This window comes from Bactrocera dorsalis, chromosome 3 (genome assembly GCF_023373825.1).
Source record: "Bactrocera dorsalis isolate Fly_Bdor chromosome 3, ASM2337382v1, whole genome shotgun sequence".
Lineage (NCBI taxonomy): Eukaryota > Metazoa > Arthropoda > Insecta > Diptera > Tephritidae > Bactrocera > Bactrocera dorsalis.
In genome coordinates, this window is record NC_064305.1 from 420,373 (window position 1) to 437,286 (window position 16,914).

Here is a 16,914-nt window from a genome sequence, read left to right on the forward strand (position 1 = left end):
AATGACGTGAAAATCAATCAGTATTTATTTTATGCCGTGGCGTAAAATCTACTTTACGTTTTTTCTTACTTAAGAGAGTTTCCTCTTACATATAATTCTTTTCCTATTTTACAAAAATTTTAAATTATTTACTGCTAATTATATAACAATACTCCGGAGTATTTTATGCTCTTTTTTTTAAACGAAAAGAAGCTTCAATTAGTACTTGCTTGATTGAAATTAGTCGATATGCTAGCCCCCTCCCGCCACCCTAGTAAAACAAAATGCATTTGAACATATTTTTTGTTATTTTGTTATACAAAACGAGATGCACGAAAAGTTTTTGGCAATATATATTTTTAAGTTCAAAATTAATTGCGTTTGTGCTATTAATAATCAATATCTGAAATGTGTCCCCACAAAGATATATATAAAAATTTTTGTAATTCAATAAAAGCACATTGTTTAATGCAATAAAAAATATTATTTAGGCGATTGTTTATAAAGCAGATATATATCTAATGGATAGCTCGAAGAAAAAACATTATTAAACTGGCAAGAGTTAGGCTTATAATGGATTTGGCATTCGATGCGCCGGAGGTGCTTGACTCAATAACCTCAATTCGACCTTCCAATTCAGGATATATGAAATCACGATGTTTTAAATATTCAACTAACGCTTCATCATCACTCCATTTCATCAATATGGGTTCTGTACCATTCTCAACCAATTTGTATTCATCTCCACCATTTACCAAGAATGCGGTAGATATAATCTTATATGTTTTGGAATCGTCTAACGGTTCGTAATCTGGCATATCACATTCACCACAACGTACTTCCACCGAAGTAACCCGACTACCCTCTTCATTGCGGTAATCGTATGTGACATGTAAACCAGAAAATTGTAGAAAACCGCCATTAGAATCTTGAGTGCGTTTTTTGGCCGACAATTCGAGGCTTTCGCGTAGTCGTTTCCCAGATATACTAATCACATACAAATTGTTATTAAACGGCAGAACAGTTATAACATCATTTTCTGTAATTGAACCATCCGAGCGCTTATCGATTCCGGAACGTATACCTATTTCGAAAATAAACATACATTTTCTATCCATTTGAATATTTCTTATTAAATACCTCCGCCATTCATAATTGCAATTGGTGCATCAGTCCAGAAAGCACCACCTTGGTCTTCAATAACCCGAGCATAAATCATTGAGTCAGCAACTAAATTGCCCAAATTACATTCCACACTGCGACACACAGTCGAACGACCATCTAATTGCACCTTTGTGTGGCCTACAATTGTATTCTCCAGATCAGTAATGTTTGGACGATACACATCAAGTAATTGTAGAATATCGCTTTCTCGTGGCACATCAGCGTTCAACAAAATTGGCGTGCCATCAATTTTGATCAGATTTCCGTCTTTATCGAACTAAAATCATTGTATTCGATATGCATCAAGCACAAGTAAATATTTTAACTTTGTGATAATTTACCTGTAAATGCAGTTTTCCTAAATATTTTGTATAGGCATATGCTTGCACAACTGGCACTTCTTTGCCGCTGCTCTGCTTCACAATTGTCGGATAGGGGCCCTCAATAGGTTCCACATCGGGCGCGTTCCCGGTATATAGAAATGTGTGCGAATGACCTGAACACATAGAAAATGTAATTATATAATAGACAGTAGATAAGGGAAAATAAATTCTTTTATTTACTTATATATTAAAAACTTACCGCCAATAACCAGATCAATTTCTGGACAATTAGCCGCTATCCTCTGGTCAGTTTGATAGCCTGAATGACCCAATGCGAATAATATGTTTATACCTTGTGCTTTCAACTTCGCAGCCTCCTCACTAAAATCATCGCCAGATTACAGATTTTGTATTTTATAGATATGTATATAGCCTGCTACTTACTTAATGCATTCAATTTCGTCTTTAAATTCAAGGGTGTTTGGTGTTATTAAAAACTTGGTATCGGGTGTCAGATAACCAATTAGACCAACTTTTGTACCGTTAACTTCGAGGACAGTTGAGTTCATTAAATTCTTGGCCGCACTCAATTCGGGCGTCTTACTTAAATCCAAGTTGCAAGTCAAAACGGGGAATTGAACTTTTTCCAGGAATGGCAAGAGACCTTCAATTTTTTCGTCAAACTCATGATTGCCCAGTGACTGAAGATGAGAACGGCAAAGTGAATAATTTTTAATCAAAATTTTACACTAACTGATTTAACATACAATTGCATCTGGTTGCAATTTATTCAGGAATGCTGCACTAATATTGTCCTTGAAAATAGTGAACCATGGCGTACCGGTGTATGTGTCTCCAGCATTCAAATATATCACAGGTGTGCCGCCGTTATTCGCCTCTTCACGATATTTTCGCACTCTGCAATTTAAAAATGTGTGAGTGTTTTAAAGTTCTAAAAAAAGAACAGGAAATAGGACTTTCGCTTTCACTTACTCATGTGCAACTCGCGCGAATCCGCCGTAGCATTTATTGGAATCGGCATCCGCCTGCAAACACTTGCCGCCATTTACGTTCGTTTGTTCGAAGCGTGCATGCATGTCATTGTTGTGCAACACCATAAACTCAGTAGCCACAAGCGCTTTTCCACCGATCGGATTGGCACGTGACTGGCGCATTAACACGACACAGAGCACCAACAAGTATAAAATTATTTTGGCCATTTCTTTGCTAAGTCTGCAATTAAATTAAGGTTCTTTAGATTTTCGTAAGCGACAATTGACATATTAGTATTTCTAGGCAAATTTGCACTTTAATCGTCTATTATTATAATTTCCTTAATGGTACATAATTTACTAAACATCGTAAGTTTATATTCGTCAGATATAATATATTGTGATTATTCGTTTATTTTTTTTTATATTTCCGTTTTCTTATTATTGTAGTAGTGTTAAGCCTTTCAGTAAATAAAAAAATGCAAACAAAAAAATTTGATAATACACGTCTCATTATTTTTTTACCGTCTTTCCAACTGCGCCTTCATTAGACTTAATTTTCTCTGAAACGTAACTATTTCATTACCCAGATATCTGTGTATTTCTTTTCCTTAAGGGGCTATATCAGTGTGACACTTTCAAAAAATCGATCTTGCTTTTGCTTTTTCGATAGATTATATTTTAAAAAACTCAATACAATCAACGTATATTTTTGGAGCTTCACATTTTCTATTTTTCTTACGAAAATACCGTTATTTTTGAAGTTGGCTTCGCGTGATGAAAGATAAAACACAACACAACCAAATTGAATATAAAACGTGACTATAAATGTGTGTATGTGTATGTATGTGTGTATAGATCGTCAACCGTGGTTCAATATAATTTAAACACACATACATATGTATTTGATTTCGTCAAACGAATATCGTGAGTAATATACCGTTGAATTTGAAACTACCTTTTCTGCAGCAGGCAAACAAGTGAACCGATCTTCTACAGGATTTAGACGCGATTAATCGCACTAACTAAGCCAACAGAAGAACAGCGCTAAATTGTATATTTTTACTTGTACATATGTACATACGCGTGTATGTATAAATACATGTATGTACATATGTACATAAATCTGCACGTAAATTACGCTATCTGACAACATCATTTTGGGCAATAAATGTGGCAGACTCGAGTGCTACAATGTCGATAAGATACTACATATGTACATACATACACACATACGTACATACATATATGTTCACAAACGTACATAACAGCTTTGGCAAATAGTTTCTCAAAATGTAGAGTTCTGTTTTTGAAGTTACATAAATTAACGAAGTTCTAAATCTTATCTTGCCGTGAGTGCTCGATGAACTACCAACAATATTTCGCTAATATAACTCATTAATTTTTGTGTAGTATGTTATATGTCAATTATTGCTATGAGATTGTTTTTATTGACATTCACTTATATACAACAAGAAAATTTCAAGAACCTTATCAACTAACTGTAATTGCTGACCAGTTTTATACACTCCTATTATAATATTAGGGCATGTGCACGAAAGTATTATGTGTGTGTAGAATATTTAAGAACACGTTTAAGGTTTTTACGTTGGATCTGTTATGCCTCACAGCGACAAGAGGTCGCTGATAAAGATCGTGCTGGGAGACCTGAGACTGCGACAATGTGACTCGGGTGCGTAAAGTTTTGAACTCAGACCGCTAACTAAGTATTCGTTTAATTGCCCAGATGTTAAATTTATCAAAATCTGAGTTCATGACATTGTAACGGAGAAAGAGACTCAAACGAAGTATCAATCGAGTCCGACAAGACATCTCGGCTCTCAAGGCTGTTTCGGAGAATGCCTTCCGTGACGCCTTCAATGCTTGGAAATAGCGCTGGCAGCGCTGCATGGACTCAGAAGGGGCCTATTTTGAAAGTTTTTGAAGAATTGTAACGATTGTTTCAATAACTTTTTTTAATCGACTCAGCCCAATTACGTTCCGGACAAACCCTGTACAGCACGAGCGAAGTAATCACAAAATAGACCTAACGGTAATTTTGTAGTTAAGCGAAATAGTGATGACAACGAAATTTCTTGAATAGGTAGATAATTATATTAAGAATTGAAATATTGAAAAAAAATATTTTGAAAATTAAGTCCTTACATGGAAACAATTTTTAAATGAGAAACATTACAGCTACGGCGCAAAGGAAGTTAAGGATTTTTCTGGTTTTTATTTGTATTTATGAGGTTGTATATCGCAAATAACCCGCCAATGACATATTTATAAATTACACAATTACAATAAATTAGCACACTAACTGCTGACTTTACTTGTAAATTTTATCCACAGGACACTCCTTAGTTATCTGAATACATACATATGTATATACATATGTATATGTATACAACTTTTTGCTCATTCATTACATGCATATGTATGGGTGTGTAAAAAACATGCAACTCTACCTGTGCCCTTAGTTTAATTAATACCATATTCTTAGTAAAACGTGATTAAAAGATGTACTAATACTACATATACATACATAAACATACATGCAGTTCATTGTTTTGCGTCTCGGTTTGTATAATTATTGTTAAACATGCAAGTCTTAAATCATAAGCTTTTATATTGTATGAGTGAGCATTCGCAGCTGAACTAATTTCTTTAATTTGAAAATAAACATTTGGGGCAAACAATGGAATTTAAAGTGGGTGATAGGCAACAATTGGCACAACAGCAGCAAGACAGTCTGGATGCCATAGAACCGAACGCTCGAAAAGTGCTGGTTCAAGGTTGCCTGTTGAGCATGGAAACACCATCACAAAAGTATTTCAACCCGTTATGCCATACACATTCGCACTGTACATTTTAGTATATTTAGTAAAATAATTATAACAAAAACCATGTTATATACATTCCATACATATGTACATACATACTTTAGCAATAAAAAATTCATAATTCAACATTCCTTATATGTATGTATGTATATTTAATATGGTATATGAAATCATTTGCGAACATTGCTAATTGCAAATAAATATTTGTATATACGCACAACCATACGTACAGATGTACATAAGTACGTTGACACAAGCCACACAAAAGTTTTTCGCCAAGTGAAATGGCACAACGACATGTCCGACTTCTAATAATTCATTACTTCTTTTTAGGGAGCGTTTTACTAAGGCCATTTATAAATGCAAATAATGACCGTTTCATAACGGATTCCGTTCCTTAAATTCATGGAAAATAATTTGAGAGTAATCGTCTTGGAATGTAGCAGGGCGCTAACATAATTCATGTAATAAAAGAATATTAAAAAGGTTGATACTATACGTAAGTAACCAAGATATACAAGGTTAAGAGGCTAGAGGGCTGAAGCCCCCCCCGAAATAAGGAAATTTTTTAAATAAATCGCAAATTAAAAAGATTTGTCACTGACTGAATCTTTTGAAACTCTTATACACAACTCAGCTCAAACATATAACAGTCGTACGCAACTACACTAGACGGTGACTGAAAACTTATCAAAAGTCATACTTAAGCGTTGTACAGATCTCCATCTTGATATGGCGAAGTTGGTTGGCCAGGGATATGACGGAGCAGCAAACATATCAGGGCATTTAAGTGGAGTGCAAACCAGGATAAGACAACTGTATCCAAAAGCACGATATGTTCATTGCGCTAGTCACCGATTGAACCTTGCGCTTTCTAATACTATGTCATTACCTTCAATACGGAACTGCCTTGGTATTGTCAGTGAAATAGCAAATTTTATTTAGAAACCATTCAAATGCAAACACAACTTTCCAGGACGTTATACAGAAGCACGCACCAGAAAGCAAAAAAAGACGACTTGTTCGCCTTTGTGAAACAAGGTTTATAGAAAGGCATGAAAGCATTATAAGCTTTGTGGAGCTTTTCAAATTCATTGTACTAAGTTTTGGAAATAATTTCGAGTAAGACATGGTCCATTTCGTCTAAAGCATCAGCCTTCTTAGCAGCGGTAGAGAAAAGCGATTTTTTGCTTAGTCTGTTGTCTGTGAGTCTGTGAGCAATTGTTCAGCTTAACGCTGCCACTGTCTGTGCAACTCCAAGAAAAATCTATGGATTTTGTATCAGCAATGAACCGAGCCAAAGAATTAATAAGACCTCTGCACCAGATAAGAGAAACAGCGGATGGTTTTTTCAACGATATTTTCCAAACAGCATCACAAATGTCTAAAGATTTTTATGACATAGATCTTGTAGTGCCTAGAGTGACTTCGCGTCAAACTACTCGTGCTAATCCACCTTGCACAACCCCTGAAAGCCACTTCAGAGTTACAATATTTATTCCATGCGTTGATGCTCTGATTCAAAACATGACAGAACGTTTATTAGTGAATGAGGATATACTCTCGTCATTTCAAATTCTACTCCCAGGTTTTGCTGCAATTGATAATGCCGAAGAATTAAAAAATTTAACTATTTACTTCGAGGAGCAAATATCAATGACAGCATTAAAATCAGAGTATCGATTGTGGTGTGCCAGCTTATCAACAATAGATCCAACCATAGAAGTGTTGAAATTACTGCAACATTGCGATGCAACGTATTTTAAAAATATTCACTACCTGCTTACAATTTTACCAACTCTTCCAGTGAGGACCGCTTCCTTCGAAAGAACTTCTTCAACCTTAAAAAGAATAAAAACTTTACCACGCAGTGTGATGGGCAATGAGCGGCTGAGTGCACTTGCTGTTATTGCAGTGCACTGGGATATTAAAATAGATCCAGATGAAGTAGTTAATGATATGGCAAACAAGAAGAAAAGAAAAATATTACTTATTTAAGTTACAACTACCAAATAATTTAAGTAATATGTATATGAATTTATATTGTTTTTTTTTTAATAAACAGAAAATTCAAAGTTTATATATGTTTTTACTTCAGCCCCCCCCGAAATGAAAAGCTGGCTACGGGCCTGTTTTGAGGTACCAGTGAATTTACCATTATTTAACTATAGTTAACAGATTTTTGATACATAATAGCATAGCTCTTAAATACGTGCCATTTAAAAATAAAACCAGGTTGGGTTTGGTTTTTTGGCATTAATCGAGTTAACATTGTAATATTAAATTCTGCAGCGAATTGCACGACTGCAAGATATACAATATTTTAAATAAAGTATATATTGTAATATAATATACATTATATTCATACAATACATATATAATTATAAAGATAAAAACTATATTAAGTCCAGAAAGAATTTTTTGTTTTTTTTTTTATTGGTTTATTTACAGCAGAATTGCATATTGTGGTATATTACTTTGCAATTAATTTAAAATATGTATGTTAATATTCTCACATCACCCGTGTTATGATGCTTGAGCGGCCCATGATAATTTGATATATGTTTCTACATTCATACACACATATACATACATACATATGTAGATATCATTCATTCTTACACTTATGAAATGTACTTAGCCGAGCTTCTCCTTACATTTGAGATGTGTATGATGATGCTATCTTTTGTTGAGTTTTAAATCATCTCGGTCGCCATGAAAAAGGCTCGTTTGCTGGAAACTTAATGTTTTCAACAAATATTTGAATTCAGTTAGGTTTGTGGAATTGGAACAACCACTCATCAATTCATATGGTTAATGTTTCGATTACGAAGCGTATTTCATTTCAAAAGATCTGTAATACGTACAGAGTACGCCAACTTTGACTTTCTCTAAGCCTCGAGACTAAAAATATGAACGCATGATAGGTCACTTGAGACATAAGAAAGGGAAACAAACTAAAGGTCGTTACAGCCAAGAAGTAATACTCGTTTTTCTCATAATGAGCCTGTTTTGTAAACGACGTCAATTTATAAGGGGAGAATGAAAACTGTAGGGGACTCGTTGTAACAAAAGTGTGGAGTTTACCTGTAGTCAATATGCAAAACCTAATACAATCTTACTTACATGCATATACACAATGATGCAAGACATAATTTGAAGTACGTTACATACATACATATGTATGTATGTACATATGTATTTTTGTCAAAACTTTTTTATATTGCGAACTTTGAAAACTTGCTTAAAATCTTTTATAAATCAGTTATGTATGTATATACATATATAATATTATTTGAGTTTTTTAGATATAAAAAAATATAATATTAATTTATAGGCATATGTAAAAATTTAAACTCATTTATCAATCGAACCGTCAGAAAATGAATTTCGAATTGTAGTTGCAGATGTTTTTTCCCATACTGTAAGTATTATAAATAAATATGTGTGACGGCAAACAAAATCAACAGGAAAACGCATCTGACAAGCACGCGATCATTGTATCTGCAAGTGGCCAATGACAACAAGTGGAAAAAAAATCAAATAACACATAATTTTCTAAATTTGTCCCATTAGACATAACATTATTGTAGATACAGTGGCGGCAAAATTTATGCCGGGGTCAAAGAGTATATCACTTTTATCAATTAAAGAGATGTAAAAGACACATACACATATGGCAATTTACAGAGATATTAACACATATTCGCGCAAATAGGCAATGCTATCACTCACTTGATATGTATGTGATCATATGTTGTATAACTTCTATAGGTAAATATTAAAACGAATGCATAAGCGTAAAAATCTCGTTCACTTAAGGCCCTATTTAGCACTTTATGGCAATGTCACGATCAAAAACAACCCGGCAACTGGTTCGTACTTGTACACCTACACGCGTACGTACATTTCGTACATGAATGCGAGCAACTAAACAAAACAACAGTGGACGCAACCTGCAAGACCAGTGCCAACGACTCCACTAGATGTTTTGAAACAAATTTTTGTATATTGTGCCACAGGGCCCAATACACTCACACATCCATCAGTAGGAATATGCGAACAACCAAACACACTTAAATGACTGTAGGAAACCGAATGGCAAGACGAACAGAGCATTATGCAGTGTTCCTGCTGACGAGCGTTGTTAGCAAGCTTTTCAAACACATATGTATGTCGTTTTTCTAAGTTCGGGAGAAAACGTGAATGGTATTTGCCATACTAAACTGACCCACAACGCTCAAGTGTGAAACTAGTAATGATGAGTTCCCAGAATAGCTTAAGTCTAGATGATATTTGCACGTACTTATATGCATACATACAATACGTACTAAAAATGCACATATGCATATATATTATATTATGTTTGTTGTATTTCGCTGACTCTGAATTATTGGAATGAAAATGTAATAAATTATTAAAAACACACTTATTAAAAGCTGTACTAATTCTGTTATTTTAGTTTATGGAGATATTCAAAATTGCCCCGTTAGTTATATAAATTGTTTTATTAGTATTTACTACACGAATGCCTGTGTGTTATAAGCTTATAAACAAAGTCGATCATAAAGATTAAATCATATACATACATACATACAGATGTGCATATGTACATATGGCATCGTTGGTTTTATTCAATAATATAATTTTCATAAGATTAGTGTCGGTAGCGAGTATTTGCTAGACCTATAGAAATATAAACTCCTATCTCTAACTTATCTGGAAATTCATATTTGCATTCATATATGTATGTAAGTACATGTGTAAATTTGAAGTGGTGTGTATATAAATACCCGTTCTAATGTATATAATTTTATATTTACTCAAAACTACTAAAATGGATCATATTTTGAAAAATTAAGTATTTGAAGTATCGCCTTCGCTTTGATAAAAACTTATTTCAAGTGAGCAGTCAGAATTTTAACTCAGAAACATTCATACGTACATATGTATGTACTACCGAAGAACAATACGTATATTCGTTACTGTAAATGAAATAAAAAATAATTCAAACACAATTGTAAGAAATTCTTCAATTTCCATGTCTTGTACTTACATATGCATTTATGCATATTCATACAACATTGTATATATGCTAATATACTCTAGATATATATAAAATTAACAGCTGGAAAATCAGGAAACGAATGTTCGTATATATATAAACGTTTATATGTATATGAGTTAATATCACGTGACAATAATCAATATTTTTTATTTATGACTAAATTTGCAGTTTTGTGTAGAAATAAATAAAAAAATACTTCTATTCTCATGCAAGTAAATTCAACATTTTTAATTCCCAAAACATTCTCCATTATTCTCAAACTAAGCAATAAAAATGCCTTTATAACAAAAACTTAATATATTATAAATAAGCTGAACATTATTAACTAATTGCGTTGTGTAATCCTTTGTTGTATTTATAAAACACAAAATTCGAAAATCTTTTTTTTTATGAAAATACTGACTTTCAGACTTTCTGTAAATAAAATTACCTAGATGAAAGTTTGTGTTGTGTCGAAATTTTAAAAATTTGATTACAGAATGTGTTTGTTCTTGTTTTGTTTTTGAAATTGAAACAATGCATACTAATGTCGAACGCGTAAAATAACTTACTTGATGAATATGTTTTACACTTATTTCGCAGTAACTGTATATGTTTAAAAAATATATTTACTTCTTATAAACACAAAAAACAACTGTTACTTTTTAAGTTTATTTTGCATCGAGTTCTTTTTTGGATATGTATACATTAAGGTGGTTTTTTAATTTCTTTATTAAAAATTGTAAGTGACTTCAAGTTAATTAATATCAGAATATCTTGCATTTATAGAACAAAAACATTGTAGGGATTTATTTAAGCAATTTGAAATGAAACTACATTGCGCGCAAAATTATTTGTCACACAAACGTGTTATTTTTATGAAAAAATTTAAAAACACTTATGCGTATGAATGTGTGGGTTTTGTAATCTCCGTTGCTGGATTTTTTACAATTATCTGACATTAACGACTAAGCGTGTTCTGTTCTGTCGCCCCTACACAACCTTTCGATCGACTAAACTTAACATGATTTACGATGTTCGCCCACGCTCGGATTTCGTACGAGTAAAATATATCGTTTGACATGTACATATTTACAGTACGATACAGTTGTGAAATCCGTAACTGAATTCGCAGTAAAACAATATATATATGTAAATATCTACGATAATTGTGCTGGAGTTACATAGTTATAGCTAATAATGTCATAATGCGATTACAGAGAAATCAACAAATATATAATAATTATATTGATAAGTATTCCATTTATTTTTGTATATGTATGTAATGAAAATTAAATTTTCCGAGTATATGCTTAGCAAAAAGAGAGTTAACCAAAACGTTATTAGTTACTCTTTAATATTATACTTAATAACAATATAAATTCAACAGATATTGGTTACACATTTAATACTTAATATTATTTATAGGTTTCCACCTTTACAGAATATGGTTTTCAAGTTAATTAATTTTACATTATATATACATATATATTATATCTAAAATTAAGACATGTTTAAAGTACGGTTGTATAATAATTGACGCTTAGCTACGCGAAATGGGCATCGCGTCATCATTCTGAACACAATGAAACCACAAATTGATAGAAGTAGCCAAAATAAATATAAAAACAGGTAAATGAATCGGTTGGGCAGCCAGAGTACTGTGTAGCTAAGTTGATAGTTTTCTGCAAAGTAACACATATATTCGAATGAAAGCGTACTATTAAAATTTAGCAAATCGAATAATCATAATTAACTCACCTAGCACCGCGTACCCAAGGCCCATCTTCATTTTCCCCATACGGTACGAAGCTGTAGGTACCATAATTTCCAGATACTGATGCTCCTTCTCTTTTAGAGAGCGCAAATCGAAATGTCGCACGGTCGACTCATAAAAATTCACTACGTGCGTTGATGGATGTATGAATATTCTAGATTCGTGCCAGTGACCAGAGAATATTACATGGGGATCCAATTCACTAAGCACCGAACGCAAAAGTGGTCCACCGCCAATGAGAATTGGGGCATGCGAAATACCTACACGTAAGCGTTGTGCATTATGTTCACGATCTGGATTCGAAAAGTCGAGCATCATCCGATTTATTTTAAAAAACCGTAACATATTTTCGTAGTCAAAGAGATCTTCACTTTGGAAAGACTCTTCGAAGCGGCGCACATTTGAGTTTGAAATATATTCTCCATCCTCACCGCCAATGTCATTATCTCCCGGCACATGAATCCGCTGCGCATATGGAGAGATTAATTTGAACTATATACTTTCATACATACATATATATATTTACATGTTAAATTTGGAATGTATGTAGCTCAAACTGAAATGCTGGTAACTTACTTTAATGTTTGTATTCGTGTTGTAAATTCGATTGAAACGTTTGACGTAGCTCTCAAAGTCTTGTTGATTTGCAATGCTTCCCTCATCTAAGAGATCGCCAAGAAAGCAAATAATATGTGGCTGTGTGAAGTCTAGAGTTCGCTCAAAAGTCTTTTTCAAATATCTGGGAAGAAAAAATTAAGGTGAATATATTTTTTAAAACTTATAATCATTAATAATTTATTTTTACGTGGAGAATATATAAAAAAACCTATAATAATTTGCATTTAAAGCACTTTCTGTTTGGCTCATTTCAACCATATTGGCACAAAAATTGTATCATTACCTATCTGCATCGTAACGCGAAATAGGGCTCCAAAACCCCTTTTCGTAGGAATTGCCTATTAATTGTGGATCCGCTACAAATAATATTCTTGTACAGTTATCTAAATAAAAATAATTAGCAATAAATTATAAATATTTATGAATTGTATTAATTGTATTAATTACCGTATTTACAATAAATTTGTTTCCATGTAGTCTGATTGATATAATAAACTATAAATTCGTTGAAGAACACCAGAAGCAAAGACAGCGATATGAATCCACGTATTATTAACCTTAAAGAGATAAGCCTTATTAATCACCAATATTTGAAATATGTCAATACAAACGTACCGATTTATCAATCGAAGCGATGCCATAGTATATGTCTAGAAAATGTTTCACTTTGTTTCTTCGTAATAAATAATAATAATTCTATAAATAATTTAATTCCATAAAAGCAGCTAAGCTTTCAAAAATGTAGTTCCTTTTTATTTGGTTGCTACATAACACCGTGTTCCTTTTGCTTCTTAGGCTCCAAATGGCCTTTAAAATAAAATCAAACTAAACTTCATTTACTATGTCTGTCTTAACTGATAATTAATTTTGCAACGAAAATTACATGCACTAAAATAGCAAACAAGCATTCTCAATACTCATTGAGCGATACTGTTCCGGTTGAGGCCCAATTTTTATGTTCACAAATTCTGCGATAAAAGGCAACCGCTTTCAGCCTGGCTGTATAAATAATAAACGCCATTGTAGTAGTCTGCTACGTCACTTCTTTCATAATTTAATTAAAGAACATTAACATTTGGCTTATGGCTTTCGATTTGTTGATTGTATAAGAGCATATGGCGTATGTTCATACCTATGTACGTATGTACTATATGTGGTTATATATTTTTTGTTATGCTGTCTGCTCCAATTACTTAGTACATTGTGGATATCTTCTATTCGCATTAACTCTTTTTTTACAACTTCATTATTTATTTGTAGGTATTTAGTTAAAGGTCCTCTAACTCTTTGGCTTTAAATATGGATATGTATATTCTCGCGTAGAAGAAATTGTTGCTGCATCTTACTTGACTGAACATTTATTTTGCTGTTTTTCCCTTTACAGTTGTTCTTCGGTTTTGTTTTGCTTAGGCCTTTCGTAAATATGTCAAATTGTTCCCAGTTTGAAATTTTTTCTGCGCATGGATAAAAGTTCATGAGTTTTAAATCATGTTTCTGTGAGAACCTTAAAATGTGGCAACTTTCAGTACAATGGCTTACATATATTTAAATTAGTAAATCCCTTGTTTACAATTGGAATATCCGTTATCATCCTAGATTTGTAAAATAGCACCAAAATTATTTTTGGGTAAAAAGCTAAATATCAATGGCTTAATATAGAACAAAGAAATTTAACTGTTTTTTTGTCGGTGCTTCCAAGCAATCAATACAAGTTCTTAACTAGTAGATGTTGTGTATATTCCGCACGTGCTCTCTCAATCCACATTTTGTTGTAAAGCGTCTTTGGCAATAGGAGCATGGTACAACACTACGTTTGCATATATCTTTCAAAATATGTTCATCTAGCTTTTCTTTGAAGCGAAAAGGATAGCCACAATGTGGACAATATACAATTTCATTTTTGTGAATAACTTCATTATGGTATTTCCATTGATCATAAACCTTAAAGTATTTGTTACAATCTACGCAATGATAACGTGAGCTTGTTTGCTCCGTGTGTGTAGTGATGAAATGACGTCTAAGAGTAAAAGTTCTAGTGAATGATTGCTCACATAGTGGATCAGGACATTTGAAAGTACGAGGTCCATGTCGCTGCTTTATATGTTCTAATAAGTGGACTTCCCGCATATAGGCACGACCGCATTCATTACATAAATGTTTTTTATCTGCAGGTAGTATTTTGTGGTCTATCTCTATATGTCTATACAGTGTTGGTTTCCAAGAAAAGCTTTCAGAACAAATAGTACATGTATAGATATTTGGATCGTACACCCCATGCTCACTTTGTTTGTGTTCTATAAAACGTTTACCTATCTTGGTAGTAAAGTCACATCGATCGCAATCAAAGCTGGACATTGATGTAACTTCTTTACTCTTTAAACGTTTTTCTGCTGGTTCGTAATTATCTGAGAACTGACTTTCGTTGTATCCAAGCCGTTTAGAATTGTTCGAATTTTCATTTTTTATTATATAAAGTGGCTTGACAGATTGTAACAAATGCTCACCATTTGGTTCCAATGGTAATGATTCTTCCAAATCACCGCAAGCGGTAGAAGGCTGATATTTTTCATAGCTTTCTACACTAAAGCTTTCTGTCTTCGGATTTGGAGATTGTCTGGATAAGCAACTTTCCTTCAAACGACGAAACTGGAGAAATTCTTCTGATTCTTGGCATCGCAATATAATCTTCTCAGCAACCAATATCGATGCAACGCAGCGACGGCAAATGTGTGCCTCTGGCTCAAGCTTTTTTGAAACCTGTGGAAAGTACGTACATACATATATTTTAAAATACGACCATTCAGAATTAATAGCAAATTTTATAATGTACTTTTACTCCACTGATGTTAAAAATAACACTAGGCAAATATTTTTTCCTCATACATTTGTAGAGAGGAAAATTCTTAGGATTTTCTTCAAAACAAATCCGACAACAGAGAGTCATTTTTGGCTATTTCTATGCGCTTTCTCAGATATCTTGGTTGCTCAATACATTCCACAATATATGTATGTACTAATCCAACAGCTGTTGTAAAGCGTTCGCTTTTTGGATGTAATTATTCAGATATGGGATATTAGGTTGGTGAAATATGTATGTGGTACGGTACAACAAACTACCAATTCAAAAATGAACTTTCCAAGTGGTAGCCACAATAATTGTAATGTGATTAATATCTAGGAAATGGTTAGTACCCGGGAAGTTAGGTATTCCGACCCGTGATCTTCACTGCTACGGAAGTTTGCCCCTGTGGCTAGACTACATTTCTTTGTACATGTATTCCAAAAGGTAAATTGCGTACGAACGTAGTATAAAGTAAGGGTTTAGATATGTGCCTACATACATATGTATGTAGCACCGAGCATTTGCATATTACAAAACTGTTTGCATGTGTGTGTTTTAGAATATCTACATATTTATGCGACAGTGTATGTGAATCGGGTGAGAAGGAAACAACTTAGGGGTAGTCAATAGGAAACCCCCTCGGAACACTATCGTAGCAATAACAAAGGGCACTTCTTTGGTTTGGCAGGCGGCCGTACCATAAATCTTAGACTTTATGGCATCAATAAATGTCGAGGAGAGCTGCAAAATCGTCGTCGAGCAGAAACGGCTGCGTCGGCAGCGAAATGCTGAAGGATTCGTAAACATATACCGACTGCTTATGTCACAGACAGCTGAACGGTAGAGTGCCAAGATAGAACTGGTTGGTAGTATTCCGATGAAGTTGGCTGACAATTACCACCCCTCGCTAAAATGTTTATGCTTTCTCTGCCCCATTATTTAGAATTGTGTTTATGTACCGTCATGGTTACATACATATGTACATACATTGGTCGAGTGTTTTCTAATACGTTACTGTTAGTTTGTACTGGTCTACCCGGTAGTAAAATAGACAAGATACATTTATGTTTTTGATGTGATGTAGCACAAGGTTCAATCTGAGCCCCGCTTTGCCTCATTTAATTAGAATATTGATGGATTTAATATTTGCTAAACAAATTGTAGAAATACTTTGAAACTGGTACAGAATGTAGTAAAACTTCAGCAAATTGAATATCATTGCCGGTTGAGGGCCAAGTACAATGTCAAATCTCTGAGTTTTGTTGCTCACAAGCCTGAAAATTCGTCAAAGTACTTGGTAGCGACTTGGTAGTGAGCGCACTGTAA

General features: G+C 33.5%; 3 protein-coding genes across 10 annotated transcripts; all 3 read right to left on the minus strand.

Moving 5' to 3' along the window:
* Positions 1-314: 314 nt before the first annotated feature.
* LOC105228088 (protein 5NUC) lies at positions 315-11,328 on the minus strand. 5 transcript variants are annotated; one of them, XM_011207709.4, is made up of 8 exons: positions 10,924-11,328; positions 2,460-2,699; positions 2,234-2,384; positions 1,911-2,167; positions 1,726-1,847; positions 1,485-1,639; positions 1,120-1,420; positions 315-1,063 (listed from the first exon to the last, which is right to left on the minus strand). In XM_011207709.4, the coding sequence occupies exons 2-8, from the start codon at positions 2,684-2,686 to the stop codon at positions 498-500; spliced, it is 1,779 nt and encodes a 592-aa protein (XP_011206011.2). In that variant the 5' UTR covers positions 2,687-2,699; positions 10,924-11,328; the 3' UTR covers positions 315-497. The 5 variants fall into 5 exon arrangements, with proteins under 5 accessions (XP_011206011.2, XP_029406863.2, XP_011206010.2 ...); XM_029551003.2 differs by lacking the exon at positions 10,924-11,328 and adding an exon at positions 10,803-10,892; XM_011207708.4 differs by lacking the exon at positions 10,924-11,328 and adding an exon at positions 9,040-9,371.
* LOC105228087 (metallophosphoesterase 1) lies at positions 11,050-15,361 on the minus strand. Of its 4 annotated transcripts, none has more exons than XM_029551006.2 (7): positions 15,251-15,361; positions 13,362-13,553; positions 13,194-13,303; positions 13,030-13,129; positions 12,705-12,867; positions 12,113-12,620; positions 11,050-12,036 (listed from the first exon to the last, which is right to left on the minus strand). In XM_029551006.2, exons 2-7 carry the CDS (start codon positions 13,385-13,387, stop codon positions 11,855-11,857), a joined length of 1,089 nt encoding a protein of 362 aa, XP_029406866.2. In that variant the 5' UTR covers positions 13,388-13,553; positions 15,251-15,361; the 3' UTR covers positions 11,050-11,854. The 4 variants fall into 4 exon arrangements, with proteins under 4 accessions (XP_029406866.2, XP_029406868.2, XP_029406869.2 ...); XM_029551008.2 differs by lacking the exon at positions 15,251-15,361 and adding an exon at positions 14,286-14,481 and having other exon boundaries at positions 12,113-12,593; positions 13,362-14,200; XM_029551009.2 differs by lacking the exon at positions 15,251-15,361 and adding an exon at positions 13,630-14,421 and having other exon boundaries at positions 12,113-12,593.
* On the minus strand, positions 14,286-15,734 carry LOC125777430 (zinc finger protein 184-like). The gene is made up of 2 exons (XM_049452293.1): positions 15,577-15,734; positions 14,286-15,503 (listed from the first exon to the last, which is right to left on the minus strand). The coding sequence occupies exons 1-2, from the start codon at positions 15,688-15,690 to the stop codon at positions 14,466-14,468; spliced, it is 1,152 nt and encodes a 383-aa protein (XP_049308250.1). The 5' UTR covers positions 15,691-15,734; the 3' UTR covers positions 14,286-14,465.
* Between the last annotated feature and the right edge of the window lie 1,180 nt (positions 15,735-16,914).

Excerpts from the sequence above, each read along its gene's own strand:
- LOC105228087 (XM_029551006.2), bottom strand. The coding sequence starts at position 13,387 with ATGGCATCGCTTCGATTGATAAATCG. Across the intron at positions 13,304-13,361 it reads TCGCTTCGATTGATAAATCG|GTTAATAATACGTGGATTCA; the intron begins GTACGTTTGTAT and ends TATCTCTTTAAG. Across the intron at positions 12,621-12,704 it reads ACACGAATACAAACATTAAA|TTCAAATTAATCTCTCCATA; the intron begins GTAAGTTACCAG and ends GAAAGTATATAG.
- LOC125777430 (XM_049452293.1), bottom strand. The coding sequence starts at position 15,690 with ATGACTCTCTGTTGTCGGATTTGTTTTGAAGAAAATCCTAAGAATTTT. Across the intron at positions 15,504-15,576 it reads TTAACATCAGTGGAGTAAAA|GTTTCAAAAAAGCTTGAGCC; the intron begins GTACATTATAAA and ends TACTTTCCACAG.
- LOC105228088 (XM_049452291.1), bottom strand. The coding sequence starts at position 3,006 with ATGAAGGCGCAGTTGGAAAGACG. Across the intron at positions 1,640-1,725 it reads AATTGATCTGGTTATTGGCG|GTCATTCGCACACATTTCTA; the intron begins GTAAGTTTTTAA and ends CTATGTGTTCAG. Across the intron at positions 1,064-1,119 it reads TGCAATTATGAATGGCGGAG|GTATACGTTCCGGAATCGAT; the intron begins GTATTTAATAAG and ends TTTTCGAAATAG.